This window comes from Euleptes europaea, chromosome 3 (assembly GCF_029931775.1).
Source record: "Euleptes europaea isolate rEulEur1 chromosome 3, rEulEur1.hap1, whole genome shotgun sequence".
Taxonomy (NCBI): Eukaryota; Metazoa; Chordata; class Lepidosauria; order Squamata; family Sphaerodactylidae; genus Euleptes; species Euleptes europaea.
The window spans coordinates 117,979,182-117,994,501 of NC_079314.1; the positions used below are offsets into that span (position 1 = coordinate 117,979,182).

General features: G+C 49.8%; 1 protein-coding gene across 1 annotated transcript in view; it reads right to left on the reverse strand.

Annotated features, from left to right (window-relative positions):
- PODXL (podocalyxin like) overlaps window positions 1-15,320 on the reverse strand; it is an 83,630-nt gene that overhangs the window by 23,534 nt on the left and 44,776 nt on the right. The window contains exons 2-6 of the mRNA XM_056846624.1: window positions 14,242-14,356; window positions 8,711-8,877; window positions 5,993-6,481; window positions 2,195-2,559; window positions 1,016-1,087 (exon numbers count right to left, since the gene is read on the reverse strand). Coding sequence (XP_056702602.1) covers window positions 1,016-1,087; window positions 2,195-2,559; window positions 5,993-6,481; window positions 8,711-8,877; window positions 14,242-14,356 — 1,208 coding nt within the window. The remainder of the gene's footprint in view (window positions 1-1,015; window positions 1,088-2,194; window positions 2,560-5,992; window positions 6,482-8,710; window positions 8,878-14,241; window positions 14,357-15,320) is intronic.

A 15,320-nucleotide genomic window follows, 5' to 3' on the forward strand; every position in this document is an offset into this window, starting at 1 on the left:
TCCATGCCATCTCTTTAGTCCAGCTCAAGGCAGTTTACAATTAAAAACCACAGTGTAAAGCCACGAGCCATTAAAAAAAACACAAGCAATTAGACTTAGACATCAACGGCCACTACACGTCACAGCGGTTTGGACAAAGGAGACCCTGGTTTGGACAAAGGAGACCCTGGTTGCAATAAGAACACAGGAGCATAAGGAAAGCCCTGCTGGATCAGACCAAGGTCCATCAAGTCCAGCAGTCTGTTCACACGGTGGCCAGCCAGGTGCCTCTAGGAAGCCCGCAAACAAGACTACTGCAGAAGAACCATCCTGCCTGTTTTCCACAGCACCTAATATAATAGGTATGCTCCTCTGATCCTGGAGAGAATAATAAGCATCATGACTAGTACCATGGATAGCCCTCTCTTCCATGCGAATGTCCACTCCCCTCTTAAGCCGTCCAAGTTGGCAGCCATCACCACATCCTGGGGCAGGGAGTTCCACAATTTAACTGTGTGTTGTGTGAAGAAATATTTCATTTTATCTGTTTGGAATCTCCCACCCTCCAGCTTCAACAGATGACCCCGCGTTCTGGTATGATGAGAGAGGGAGAAAAGCTTCTCCCTGCTCACTCTTTCCATCCTATGCATGATTTTATAGACCTCTGTCATATCTCCCCTTACCCGCCTTCTTTCCAAGCTGAACAGCCCTAAGCGTTTCAACAGCTCCTCATAGGGCAGTCGCTCTAGACCCTTGATCATTTTGGTTGCTCTTTTCTGCTTCTCCTTCTGTGGGAGCCCAAATCTCCTGGCCATTCCTGAACAAGTTGCAGTTTCTCAGTTACGACTGAGGGCAACTTGGGGAGACGAATGCGGTAAAAATGATTTGCATGCAGCCGGCACACTGTGGTGGTTCAAAACCCCTGAGCCATACACGTAAAATACGAATTATAAGTGTTTTCCTTTACAAAGGTGCAACAAAAACCCTTCTAAGAACAGAAGGGGGGACCAGCTGTCACCCTTCGCGATGTACTTACACACGGCGTGGACTGGTTGAGAGTCAGAACGACGGCCTGGCTTGTCGAGGGGATCGCCTCCTCACACACGAACTGAAAAGGCAAAAGAGGTTCAAAATGCAGAGCGAATTGTCTACTGGATGTCAAAACCCCATCCACATCTGTAAAGCTGGGCTGAAATTCATCCCGTTCTCTCCTTGTTTTCAAGCGTCTCATCCCTGGCGCTTTCAACTTGAAACCCCCCCCCCCTTTCCCATTTTTCTTTCTCCCTCACGGGAACAGAACTCTTGATGAGCTCTGACTCTCGAAAGCGTGTCGCCCCGAAAATCTTGCTGGTCTCTAAGGTGCTGCTGGACTTGAATCCCCTCAGATCCCATAGGGTAAAAAAGTTGGACAACACACAGACTGCATACATGATACACCCATCCAACCAAACCCCAAAAGCAAAGGACTGAAATAGTTGATAACACTATAAAAGAAAGCACAATTTAAGAAGGATGTAGACAAGCTGGAACGTGTCCAGAGGAGGGCAACCAAGATGGCAAGGAGACCAAGTCCTGTGAGGAAAGGTTGAAGGAGCTGGGGATGTTTAGCCTGGAGAGGAGAAGACTGAGAGGGGATATGATAACCATCTTCAAGTACTTGGAGGGCTGTCATAGAGAGGAGGGTGCCGAGTTGTTTTCTGTTGCCCTAGGAGGTCGGACCAGAACCAACAGGTTGAAATTAAATCAAAAGAGTTTCCGTCCGGACATTAGGAAGAACTTTCTAAAGGCTAGAGCGGTTCCTCGGTGGAACAGGCTTCCTTGGGAGGTGGTGAGCTCTCCTTTCCTGGAGGTTTTTAAGCAGAGGCTAGATGGCCACGACTCTCAATTTGCAAGATCTGAGCAAGGATAGGACACTTTGGAGGACGTTGATTCATAGGGTCGCCATGAGTCGGAAACGACTTGACGGCACTTAACACACACAGAGATGGCCGTCTGTCAGCAATGCTGATTCTGTGGCCGTTAGCGGATGATGAGAGGGAGGGCATCTTGGCCATCTTCTGTGCATGGAGTAGGGGTCACTGGGGGTTTGTGTGGAGGAGGTAGTTGTGAAATTCCTGCATTGTGCAGGGGGTTGGACTAGATGACCCTGGTGGTCCCTTCCAACTCTATGATTCTATGATTTCTTTAAAAACCAAAACCCACAGCTGTGCTTTACCTGAGTCTGGGTCAGAAGCCACGTATGATTGCCTTGGTCACCAGGAGGTGGGCCGCCCTGGGTTGGGCGGGCCTCGGTAGCCGTCGTTACGACCGTGGCCCCTGGGCTCAAGGTTGCGGGTTGGGAACCCTTGTCGTGCGATTGGTGGACTGTAGCCCCGGCCGTTCCTTCAGGTTTTGCGCTTGTGCTCGCCTGTGGGACCTCAGATGGCGTATTTTGCCTCGCCGTGGTTGGTGCCACGGATCCCCCCAAGCTGCTGGCAGACTGTCCGCTTGCCGTGGTGACGCTGTCCTGGTTGACAGCGACGCCTCCGGGAGTCGTTGCGCTGGATCCTTGAGTCGGGGCTGAACGCGCTGTCGTTTTCTCTTAAAAAAGGGACAAAAAGAAAGAAAAAAACAAACCAATATTTTAAGAAGTTCTGTTCCCCCCTTCCAGCCACGCATTTTTTAAAAATTAGTTATTTATTAAACAATACAATAGAAACATAAGAACATAAGAAAGGCCCTGCTGGATCAGGCCAAGGCCCATCAAGTCCAGCAGTCTGTCCTCACAGGGGCCAACCAGGTGCCTCTAGGAAGCCCACAAGCAAGACCACTGCAGCAGCACCATCCTGCCCTTGTTCCACCGCACCCAAAATAATAGGCATGCTCCTCTGATCCTGGAGAGAATTAATAATTCCCCATTCCCCAAAGCCTGCAAGTAAGTGGCAAAAAAAAACACAAGGCAAATCCATTCACAAATCTCTGTCTGGCACCTGGTATGCCCCCAGGGGTCCACGTAGTTCAGTATCCTGCTTCTGTAATGCCAGCTACATGCCTTGTCCCTTCATCACCAACACCTGACAACCAGTGGTACACTGCCTCTAACAGTGGAGGTTCCCTTTGCCACCCTGTGGATAATATCTGCTTGGCAGTTCAATTAATTTGTCTAATCATTTTTTTTTTTAATCTAGCAGCTGCCAAGACATCTTGTGACCCTGGAGACCAGGGCGGGTAAGAGAGTTTCCAAGCCCTGGGAGAATAATTAACTTGTGGAATTTGCTGTCACAAGATATAAGGATGTCTTTCGGCTTAGCTAGCTTTAAAAGGAGATTAGACAGATTCCTGAGAAAGGGCAGATGGGTATTCACCGTGCTAGCAAAATGGAACTTCCATGGCTTAAGGCAGTATACCTCTGGAAACCTGTTGCAGGTGGGGGAAAAGAGAGAGGCTTGTGATCTTCATACCCTGCACATGGGCTTTCCAGGAGGCAATGTGGCTGGCCTTGGCTGGGAACAGGAGCTGGAGGGTGAGATTCAAAACAGATAAAAGGAAGTCTTTCTTCACACAACGCAGAGTTAAATTGTGGAACTCCCTGCTTAGGGTTACCAGCTCTAGGTTGGGAATTACTGGGAGATTTTGGGGGTGGAGCCTGAAGAGGGCAGGGTATGGAGAGGGGAGGGACTTCAGTGCCATAGAGTCCAATGGCCACAGCGGCCATGGTCTCCAGGGGAACTGATCTCTGTCGGCTGGAGATCAGTTGTAATAGCGGGAGGTCTCCAGCCCCCACCTAGAGGTTGGCAACCCTATCCCTGCCCCAGGATGTGGGGATGGCTGCCAACTTGGAAGGCTTTAAGAGGGAAGCGGACATGTTCATGAAGGAGAGGGGTATTCATAAAAGGTAAAAATGGATACTAGTCATGATGCATCCCTATTCTCTGCAGGATCAGACGAGTGTGCTGAATATATTAGGTGCTGTGGGACACAGGCAGGTTGGTGCTGCTGCAGTCATCTTGTTTGGGGGCTTCCTAGAGGCACCTGGTTGGCTGCTGTGTGAACAGACTGCTGGACTTGATGGGCCTGGATCTGATCCAGCAGGGCCTCTCTTATGTCCTTATGTTCTAAAGCAGTGGTTCCCAATCTTTTTTTGACCAGGGACCACTAGGACTTTTTTGTTCGGTGCAGGGACCCCAAGATTCAAAATAAAAATTCAGAGAATTTGAAAATAAACTTTAATCATAACTGTTAGTTAAACATTAAACTTAGAATAATATTTGAATATATATTTTTATAACAGAGAACTTTTAATTGAAAATATTAATTTATTATGGGTTTATAACTTTGTTTCGCGGACCTTAATTTAGTTCTCGCGGACTGCTGGGGTTCCACGGACCCCTGGTTGGGAACCAGTGTTCTGAAGCATTTAGTCAATCAATAAACCTTTAATGGCATATCCAATATTACAAAGAGGGGGAAAAAACCCAATATAAATACACTATCAGCTAGAAAAAGCTAAAACAAACATAAAATCATAACACAGAGTTTCCCAAATTTTTCATTGTTAACACATCGACTAAGAAATTGGCCACCGCCACAGGGATCTCTACTGTTGTATCGTTCAATAAATTTGACATTTTATTTTATTAGGAAGATAATATTTAGAATGTATCCAAGTATTTAACCATTTCTTCCTAGCGGACGCGTATAGTGAGCAATCTAGCAATATGTGCTCGATTGAGTCCAAAGAGTTAGAGCCACATTCCCATTTCCGTTCATGTTTAGGAATATTTTGAAACCTTCCATATAACAACTTCGATGGGAAGGCATTTACTCGCGCAAGAAAAAAAACTCTGCGGTGGCTAGGACTATCAAGATGGTATAGATAATGGGGGATACATCCCGCAACCTTCTTAAGTTTTAGTATAGCTGATGAACAGACAGGGGGTTGAGACGGCTGTATTTTTTGAAGTTCAATATCTAAAAGCCTCCGTTTAATTGTCTTAAAAATATAAACTTGCGAGGAGAAAGTTAACTCCTCCAGGGAGCATTTAATCAAACACCTGAACCCGGTGAAAATTAGCATATTTGCACATTAGATTAGAATGTGTAATGAGAGTTCTTGAGGGTTTTTTTAAATTAGTTTCCATGGGCTTGGCATATGTTGGGCCCCTAACTAGAAGAAGCAGGAGTATTGCATAATCGACACAAAGACCCGAAGTCGTCGGAGGGGTGACAGCGACTGAAACAGCCATGCACAAAAGGCCTACCTTGAAGGAGTCTCCGAGTAGTTTACAATCACCTTCCCTTCCTCTCCGCCCAACCGGCACCTTGCGAGGTTTGTGGGGCTGAGAGTTCAGGGGGAACTGTGACTGGCCCTAGGTCACCCAACAGGCTTCATGTGGAGGAGCGGGGAATCGAACCCGCGGTTCTCCAGATTAGAGTCCACCACTCTGAAACCACTACGCCAAGCTGGGATCTAGGAGAGCACGTATGATTCTCCCAGCACTGAACCACAGGAGCTGGGTATATTTAGCCTGAAGAGAAGACTGAGAGGGGACATGATAACCATCTTCAAGTACTTGAAGGGCTGCCATAGAGAGGAGGGTGCCGAGTTGTTTTCTTTTGCCCCAGATGGTCGGACCAGAACTAACGGGTTGAAATTAAATCAAAAGAGTTTCCATCTAGACATTAGGAAGAATTTTCTAGCACTTGGAGCGGTTCCTCAGTGGAACAGGCTTCCTCGGGAGGTGGTAAGCTCCCCTTCCCTGGAGGTTTTTAAGAAGAGGTTAGATGGCCATCTGTCAGCAATGCTGATTCTGTGACCTTGGGCAGATCATGAGTGCATCTTGGCCATCTTCTGGGCCTAGAGTAGGGGTCACTGGGGGTGTGTGTGGTGGGGGAGGCAGTTGTGAATTTCCTGCATTGTGCAGGGGGTTGGACTAGATGACCCTGGTGGTCCCTTCCAACTCTATGATTCTATTTTTCCAGGAACGAATGTATAGCATGTTTCTCCATTTCCAAATGTTCCCTAAAGTAATACCTGTGGGGGTTTTAGATGTCTTCGGGGCTGGAGTGATATTTGTCGCTCCCGCAGCTGAAGTACTGAGAGATGACGTCGTCTCCTTTGAACCATCAGTGGGTGAAGGGGCGCCTGGTGTTTGCGGTGGCGGCGTGGCAGTTACACTGGTGGTGGGCAGAGAGACGGGACCGGGGGCGGTGGTGATCTTGGCTGACGCAGTGGTCTTCGCCGTGCCGACCCCCGTGGGCGATGTCGCCGGAGCGTTTGAGGCCTTGGTGGGTCCATCTGTCGATGTGGGTGTTTGTCTGGACGCCCCTGTTGGCACGCTGGTTTGGGTGGGCTTGAGGGAAGGCGCTGCGGGAGGTACCTTGGTTCCTGGCGTGGTGGCAGCGGACGGGGAGGATGAAGCGCTGGCTTTTGTCACTCCAGAAGATGTTGTTGTTGCACCCGTTCCCACCGTAGGAGACCCTTTCGCTGTAGTGGCGGAGGCCGTGGTGGTATCAGCGTGCCCTAAAGAGACAGATACATAGGAGCTGGAAGTGATTAAAAATAAATAGGACTACAAACTGCCAGATGAAAGGAAACTGTGAAAGAATATGAGTTTTAAAAACTCTTTAGAATTGTTTGGAAGAAGGAGGCAAGGCGAATCTCATGTGGAAGGTTTCTGGGGATGCTACCAAGAAGGCCAAGCTGGTCTCTTTCTGGGATGGAACCCAATGCAAGGTTACATACGGCTAGTCAGTAGTAAGTTAATAAACATTACTCTGCCCAGTTGGACATCCTCGTGAAACAATGCCGTATTATTCCCTTTTGACTGCTGTGCCCTGTGCTGTCAATGTGGGGGATTCGAACCCAGGTCTCCATTTTTGTGGACTTTATTTATACCCCGCCTTGCTCCCCGTTGGGGGGCCCGCACCAGCTTGCATCTTTCAACTCTCCTCCAGCGCATCCTCTCAACAACTCTGTGAAATAGGTGAGGCTGAGAGGGTGTGACTGGCCCATGGTCGCCCAGCGAACTTCCATGGGAGAGCAGAGACTCGAACCTAGGACTCCCAGATCCTAGCCTGACACTCCAACCACTACGCCACGCTGGCTCTCCATTGGTCCCCATCCGTCACGTCTGCAATTTAAAAAATTCATTCTAAACCTATAAGGGAAGCCAAATTAAGAACTAAGCCCCTCAGGGGAGGGACTGTGGCTGGGTGACATGCAGAAGGTCCCAGGTTCAATCCCCGGCATCTCCAGTTAAAGGGACTAGGCAAATACGTCATGTGAAAGACCTCTGCCTGAGACCCTGGAGAGCCGCTGCCGGTCTGAGTAGACAATACTGACTTGGATGGGCAAAGGGTCTGAGTCAGTAGAAGGCAGCTTCATGTGTTCACGTGTTCATAAGAAAAGCCACGCTGGATCAGACCAAGGCCCATCAAGTCCAGCAGTGGCCAACCAGGGTTGCTACGCAGAGGCCTTGAAAACCCCTTGAGGGGTCGCCATTAAGTTGGCTGCGACTTGACGGCACTTTCTACCACCATCCTTGCTGTCCATGGCGCTGCTGCACCTCACCTTAGAGTCATTTCAAGGACTGCAAGCTAAATATGTATTTCTTTCTTTCTTATTTAGAATATTTCCACGCCACCTCTTCAGAGTCCTGCTCAAGGCAGTTTACAATTAAAAACCACAGCATGAAGCGACGAGCCATTTAAAAAACACAAGCAATTAGACATCAACGGCCACTACACGGCCACCATGTCATAGTGGTTTGGACAAAGGAGACTCTGGTTGACATAAGAACATAAGAAAGGCCCTCTGGATAAGACCCAGGCCCATCAAGTCCAGCAGTCTGTTCACACAGGGGCCAACCAGGTGCCTCTAGGAAGCCCCCAAACAAGATGACTGCAGCAGCATTATCCTGCCAGTGTTCCCCAGCACCTAATATATTTGGCATGCTCCTTGATCCTGGAGAGACTAGGGATGCATCATGACCAGTATCCATTTTTACTCTCTCCTCCATGAACATGCCCACTCCCCTCTTAAAGCCTCCAGTCCACCAGTCTGTTCACACAGGGGCCAACCAGGTGCCTCTAGGAAGCCCCCAAACAAGACAACTGCAGAAGCACCATCCCGCCTGTGTTTCACAGCACCTCATATATTCGGCATGCTCCTCTGATCCTGCAGAGAAGAGGGATGCATCATGGACTAGTATTCATAAGAACATAAGAAAGGCCCTGCTGGATCAGACCAAGATCCATCAAGTCCAGCGGTCTGTTCACACAGTGGCCAACCTGGTGCCTCTAGGAAGCCCACAAACAAGACGACGGCAGCAGCACCATCCTGCCTGTGCTCCACAGCACCTGAACACATGAAGCTGCCTTCTACTGAATCAGACCCTTGGTCCATCAAAGTCAGTATTGTCTACTCAAACCGGCAGCGGCTCTCCAGGGTCCCAGGCAGAGGTCTTTCCCATCACCTACTTGCCTAGTCCCTTTAACTGGAGATGCCGGGGCTTGAACCTGGGACCATGCTCCTCTGATACTGTAGAGAACAGAAAATGTGTCATGGCCAGTATCCATTTTGACTAGTAGCCATGGATAGCCCTCTCCTCCACGCACAGGTCCACTCCCCTCTTCAAGCCTTCCAAGTTCTAGCAGAGAGAGCGAACAAGGCCCAGGACTGAGGTCGGTTTGCGGGAATAAGTGTAGACTTTTATCTATTCAGGGCCATCCTGGCCGGTTAGAACGGCACCGGAGCCAAGAAAGGACCATCCCTTCCCTTCCTCCTCCACCTTCGTCTGAGCTTCAGAGGGCCCTGCCTGCGGGTTCACTCCTCGCCCGAGTCCCTTTATTTCCTGCCGAGAGGAGTCGCTTTCCCTTCCAGCCACCTCGGTGACACAGCTCGGCTTGGCGCGGGATCTATTAATAGCGAGAAAGGGAAATGCCAAAGAATAACTTCGGAAACGGAGGGAGAGACCGGCCGGGTGGACCCTACTGAGCCCTCTCGCGGCGGCGCTGGCGCGGAGCCATGATAGCGCAGGAGAATGGCGGGGAGGAAAGCGATTCGGCTGAGCGCAGGGGGGGACCAGAGCCTGACTTGGAAATCCCCGCTTCCCCTCGGCAGCCTCTTCTGACTAAGTGGGGGCGAGGGGTTAATTTCATCAAAGGGAGTCGGAAACCCCACCGGGGCATTCAGGGCAAGAGGCTTGTTCCATTATAAGAGGCGATCTCTGGATATAAGGCCTTTGGGTTGCCAACTCATAACATAAGAAACGTAAGAAAAGCCCTGCTGGATCGGACCCAGGCCCATCAAGTCCAGCAGTCTGTTCCTACAGGGGCCAACCAGGTGCCTCTAGGAAGCCCACAAACAAGACGACTGCAGCAGCATTGTCCTGCCTGCGCTCCACAGCACCTCATACAATAGGCATGCTCCTCTGATCCTGGAGAGAATAGGTGTGCATCGTGACTAGTATCCATTTTAACTAGTAGCCATGAATACCCCCTCTCCTCCATGACCATGTCCACTCCCCTTTTCAAGCCTTCCAAGTTTGCAGCCATCGCCACATCCTGGGGCAGGGAGTTCCACAATTTAACTACGCATTGTGTGAAGAAATATTTCCTTTTGTTTGGAATCTCTCACCCTCCAGCTTCAGCGGATGACCCCGCATTGTGGTATTATGAGAGAGGGAGAAAAGCTTCTCCCTGTCCATTCTCTCCATACCATGCATAATTTTATAGACCTCTATCAGGTCTCCCCTTAACTGCCTTCTTTCCAAGCTAAACAGCCCTAAGCATTTCTAATTCCTGGAGATTTGGGGGTAGATCCTGGGGAAGCCGGCGTTTGGGGAAGGGAGAGACCTCTATGGGAGATAACGCCATAGAGTCCATCCTCCAAAGCAGCCATTTTCTCCAGGGACACTTATCACTGTCATCTGGAGATCAGTTGTAAGTCTGGGAGATCTCCAGGCCCCACCTGGAGGTTGGCAACCCTGGTGCCAGCAAAGGTGTCTGCACGCACCATGGGGACCCCTGCTCTTAACAACAGAAGCAGAAAGCAGCAGCCTAGAGAGAAACAGCTCTCTTTGAGCTTGAGTGAGTAAGCCCAGCCACAGAGGGGACATTCAACTAGGTTGCCAGTTCTGGGTTGGAAAACACCTGGAGATTTTTGATGTGGGGCTGAGGAGGGCGGGGCTTGGAGAGGGGAGGGGCTTCAATGCCACAGAGTCCAATTGCCAATGCAGCCACTTTCTCCAAGGGAACTGATCTCTATCGGCTGGAGATCAGATGTACTAGTGGGACATCAGCCACCATCTGGAGGTTGGCAACCCTATGACCAACCCCCTCCAAGGTCATCGGAGAAAATTGGGAGTTTCCAAGTGCCAGTAGGGGAGGGCAGGAAGCAGCCCGGGCGCTTTCCCATTGTGCCTGGATGCCGCTCCTGCTGAGAGCCCCCCTTCCCCAAGGAGCTTTTATGCAAAATGTTAATTGTTATCCGATTCCCGCAAGCTACTTTGGAGGGCAAATGTGGCTGAAAACTCAGATATAAATAAACACGCCCCAATGAAAAGGGGTTGTCCCCACTGCAAAGTGGTGGATCAATCAACCCTGGAATAAATGCCCCCTTCCCACCCGAGCCCTGAAATGTACGGTTGCCAACCTCCAGGTGGAGCCTGGAGCTCTTCTGGGAACACAGCTGTTCTCCAGACGACAGAGATCAGCTCCTCTGGACAAAACGGCTGCTCCAGAGGGTGGACTCTATGCCGTTTTACCTTGCCAAGCTCCCTGCCCTCCCCAGGCTCCATCCCCAAATATCCAGGGCATTCTGAAGCCGGGAGCTGGCAATCCTACTCTGCGGTACTCCCTGCTAGGGTTGCCAACCTCCTGGTACTAGCTGGAGTTCTCCTGCTATTACAACTGACCTCCAGCTGATAGACCAGTTCACCAGGAAAATGGCCGTTTTGGCAATTGGACTCTATGGCATTGAAGTCCCTCCCCTCGCCAAACCCCACCCTCCTCAGGCTCTGTCCCAAAAACCTCCTGCCAGTGGTGAAGAGGGACCTGGCGACCCTACTCCCTGCCGATGGGAGCATAACTTTGGTCAAAGCCATTCCTGAAAAGCAGTTCTTCTCCAAAATCTTCCAGGGTGATGGGTAAAAGCTCTGGCCTCTGGGTCCAAAATGTTAACAGCATGTCGCTGCATGAGCCTAAGGTTAACGCAATAAAAACACATGCCCTGCAGCTTCTATCCACGATCACGAACAAACCCGAACGCCGCACGCTGCCTTGGAGTCGGCGGTCCTCACCCGGCCCGGAAGACGCTTCCAGATAAACCCGTTCCTATTTTATGCCAAAGGAGGAGAGGACGCCGCGAGCCTTCTCCCTCCGCTTTCCTCCCTGCCAGTCGATTCAGCTCTTATCACCCCTAGGCAGATGGGGCTGGCGTAATAAAAGGGTCCCGAGATGTCACGCTTGACGAGATGGCCCCGGGCGGTGGAGAGCACTGATGGATGGCTTGACGGGACACTGAAGAGGGGATCGATGGTTGCCAAACGAAACGGGGAAGAAAAGCACTGGTAGGCCTGGAAACCGTGGGGTCTGTTAGTGGGGCAGGACACAGGGTGTGGGGATGCCAGCCGCCCAACCTCTTATAAAATGCCCCATCCTTCTTGGACACAGCCCCAACTCTGTCTTATAGGTGAGGAAGAAGAAGAGTTGGTTTTTATACCCTGCTTTTCTCTACCTTTAAGGAGTCTCAAAGCAGCTTACAATAGCCTTCCCTTCCCCTCCCCACAACAGACACCTTGTGAGACAGGTGGGGCTGAGAGAGTTCGGAGAGAGCTGTGACTGGCTAAAGGTCACCCAGAAAGCAGCATGTGGAGGAGTGGGGAATCGAACCCGGCTCTCCAGATTACAGTCCACCGCTCTTAACCACTACACCCCGCAGAAGGTGAGAGTACGTGTCTGAGAGCATGTGCCCGAGGTCTTCCAGAGATAGGGTGCCAAACTCCACTTGAAGAAGAGAGCCAGCATGGTGTAGTGGTTAAGAGCAATGGTTTGGAGTGGTGGACTCTAATCTGGAGGACCAGGTTGGTTTCCCCACTCCTCCACATGAATCCAGCTGGGAGACCTTGGGCTAGTCACACTCTCTCCGCCCCACCTACCTCCCAGGGTGTCTGTTGTGGGGAGGGAAAGGCGATTGGGAGCCGGTTTGATTCTTCCTTGTGGTAGAGAAAGTTGGCATATAAAAAACAACTTTTTCTTCTTTTCATACCCAGATTGTCTCTGCCTTTAAGTCTCTACCCAGATTGTCTCTACCCAGATCAGATTCCCTGTGAGGTAGGTGGGGTTGAGAGAGTTCGGAGAGAAATGTGACTGGCCCGAGGTCACCCAGCTGGCTTCATGTGGAGGAGCAGGGAATCAAACCCAGTTCTCCGGAGTAGAAGCCGCCTCTCTTAACCACTACGCCATGCTGGACAGAATATAAAGCTGTAAAAAGCAGCCATGAAACCTCACTGGAGTCTCGGAGTCAGTTCTGGAGCTGATCTTCGCTAGAAGAGCCCTGTGGGAGCAGAAGAGAAGTCCATCATGCCCTCCACCCAGTTTCAGCGACACGATTTATTTATTTAATTCATTTATACCCCGCCTTCCTCCTCAATGGGGACCCAAAGCGGTCAGCCTGACTGGCCCAAGGTCACCCAGTGAGTGGGGATTCGAACCCAGGCCTCCCCGATATGAGTCCGACGCCCTTAAGCATTACGCCAAGTGTCTTACGTGGTGAAGATTAACAAATGGAATTGGTTAAACGGACAGGCCTTATGGATATGGATTGTATTTGATAATAAATTTACTAGTAATATTTCATTGAATTGGTGTTAGGGAGGAAGGGAGAATTTAAAATGAATTGAATTTCTTAATGGAAGTAACTAATGCTACTTTGTTCTACTAATCCTTTTATTATTATATTCTTTTCTTTGATTTTATTATATTATAAGATAGAATTAATTCCTAACCCTTTTTTCTGGTTTCTTTTTGTTCTCTTTTTTGTTATAGTAAGGGATAGATAAATAATGGAAATAAATATGAGGATTAGAAGTTTTATGCAAAAGATTATACAAATATATTTTGAGATGGAGGAGGGTGTAGGGGAAGTTAACGAATGATTGAATGTAACAATCTTGGCGAATGTTTTTTTTTATCTATCCTGATGTTTACTGTTTATTTGTATTGCTGAAATATGTGGTTAATAGTTTAGAAAAATAAAAAAAATGTATTCTAAAAAAAAAAAAAGCATTACGCCAAGCTGGTGCTAGTGGGGGGACCTTAAAACTTACTTCTGCTTCTCTCTTAAATATTAGAATACAGTGAAAAAAATATTAGAATAAGAGACAGCGTAGGGTAGTAGCCAGGGTGTACGTCTAGGACAGTGATGGCGAACCTTTCAGAGACTGAGTGCCCAAACTGCAACCCAAAACCCACTTATTTATCACCGAGTGCCAGTGTGGCAATTTAACCTGAATACCACCCCCAGAGGGGGCCCAGAGGGAGAGGCTAGGGTTGCCAAGTTCCTCTTTGTCATGAGTGGGAGGTTTTTGGGGTGGTACCTGAGAAGGGCAGGGTTTGGGGAAGGACTTCAGTGCCATAGAGTCCAATTGCCAAAGTGGCATTTTTTTTCCAGGGGAACTGATCTCTATTGGTTGGAGATCACTTGTAATAGCAGGAGATCTCCAGCTAGTACCTGGAGATTGGCAACTAGTTGCTTAGTGTTTTCTCTCTACATATCAAGACAAATGGAAAGGTGTTTGGAGGATGGCTTGTGGGCATTTCAAAGGTGGAAAAGGACTGCACGCCCCTCCGCCCGCACTGACCCAGAGGGTGCCGAAGAAGCCGCTGGAGGGAAAGAAGGAAGGAAGGAAAGAAGGGAAGGGAGGGGGAAAGGGAAGGGAGGGAGGGAGAGAAAGAAAGAAAAAGAGAGAGAAAGGGAGAAAGAAATGGAGCGAGGGAGAGAAAGAAAAGTAGGGAAAGAAAAGGACGGAGAAAGAAAGAGGCCACTCAAGCATGGGAGGTTTTGCCTTGGATTTGCCACTCTCCAGATGCACATTTTCCCCCATCCGGGGCAGGGCAGAGCCGGAAAGGCCAGCGGCTTGGAGGAACCGCACGTGCCGGCAGAGAGGGCTACGCGTGCCGGAAGTGGCACCCGTGCCATAGGTTCGCCAACACGGGTCTAGGATCTGGGAGACCGGGGTTTATATTGTCGCTCCACCGAGAATGCCACATTTGATTTACTTGTCGTGCAAAGAAGAACATTCACTGGAACGGGTGGTGAGGGGGAGCTCTCCTTTGGCGTGGAAGCCGAACACGTTTTCTTCCCGCGGAAAAAGGTGCGTTGGGAATCCGCCCGCTGTTGGACAACACAGCTCAGAGAACGGGGAACAACTGAAAGCCCGGGAGAGTGAAAACAACACGAAAATATTTTTCCCCCATCTGTAGGACTGGAGCAGAGACATCGATACACCTTCACCCTGGACGTATTTCCATTGAAGCCGGGAGGGGAAAAACCTACCCAAAGCTTCCGCTAGGATGGACACGGAAAGAAATGACTCGCTCCGCTCGGGAAATGAGGGAGGAATTGCTGGACAGGAAGACGAGGGGATGCGATCCAAAAACGGAGGCTCTGCTAAGCTGCACGGGGCCGACGGCTGCGAAACTTCATTCCATAAAGCCTATCCGTCTATCTCTCATAAGAACATAAGACCCCAAGAAATGCCATGCTGGATCAGACCAAGGCCCGTCAAGTCCAGCACTCTGTTCCCACAGTGGCCAACCAGGTGCCTCTAGGAAGCCCCCAAAAAAGACGACTGCAGCAGCACCATCCTGCCTGTGTTGAGAACCTAAGAAAAGCTATGCTGGATCAGACCCAGGTCCATCAAGTCCAGCAGTCTGTTCACACAGTGGCCAACCAGGTGCCTCTAGGAAGCCCACAAGCAAGACGATTGCAGAAGCACCATCCTGCCTGTGTTCCACAGCACCTCAAATAATAGGCATGCTCCTCTGGTCCTGGAGAGAATGGGTATGCTTCATGGCTAATCCCCTCTTCCATTTTATCCTCACAACAATCCTGTGAGGTAGGTTAGGCTGAGAGAGTGGGACTGGCCCAAGGCCACCCAACGAGCTTCCATGGAATGAGTGGGGACTCGAACCTGGGCCTCCCAGGTACGAGTCCCACGCTGCCAGACTCCAGTTTGCTTTATATTTAAGGCATTGTGTGGACACCAAATGAATTCCAGGGCTCAGTGCTTGAGACTCTAAAATCGGAGACTGAGAAAGGGGTGTTAACAGCTAGTATTTAATTAGCAAGTAAAAAT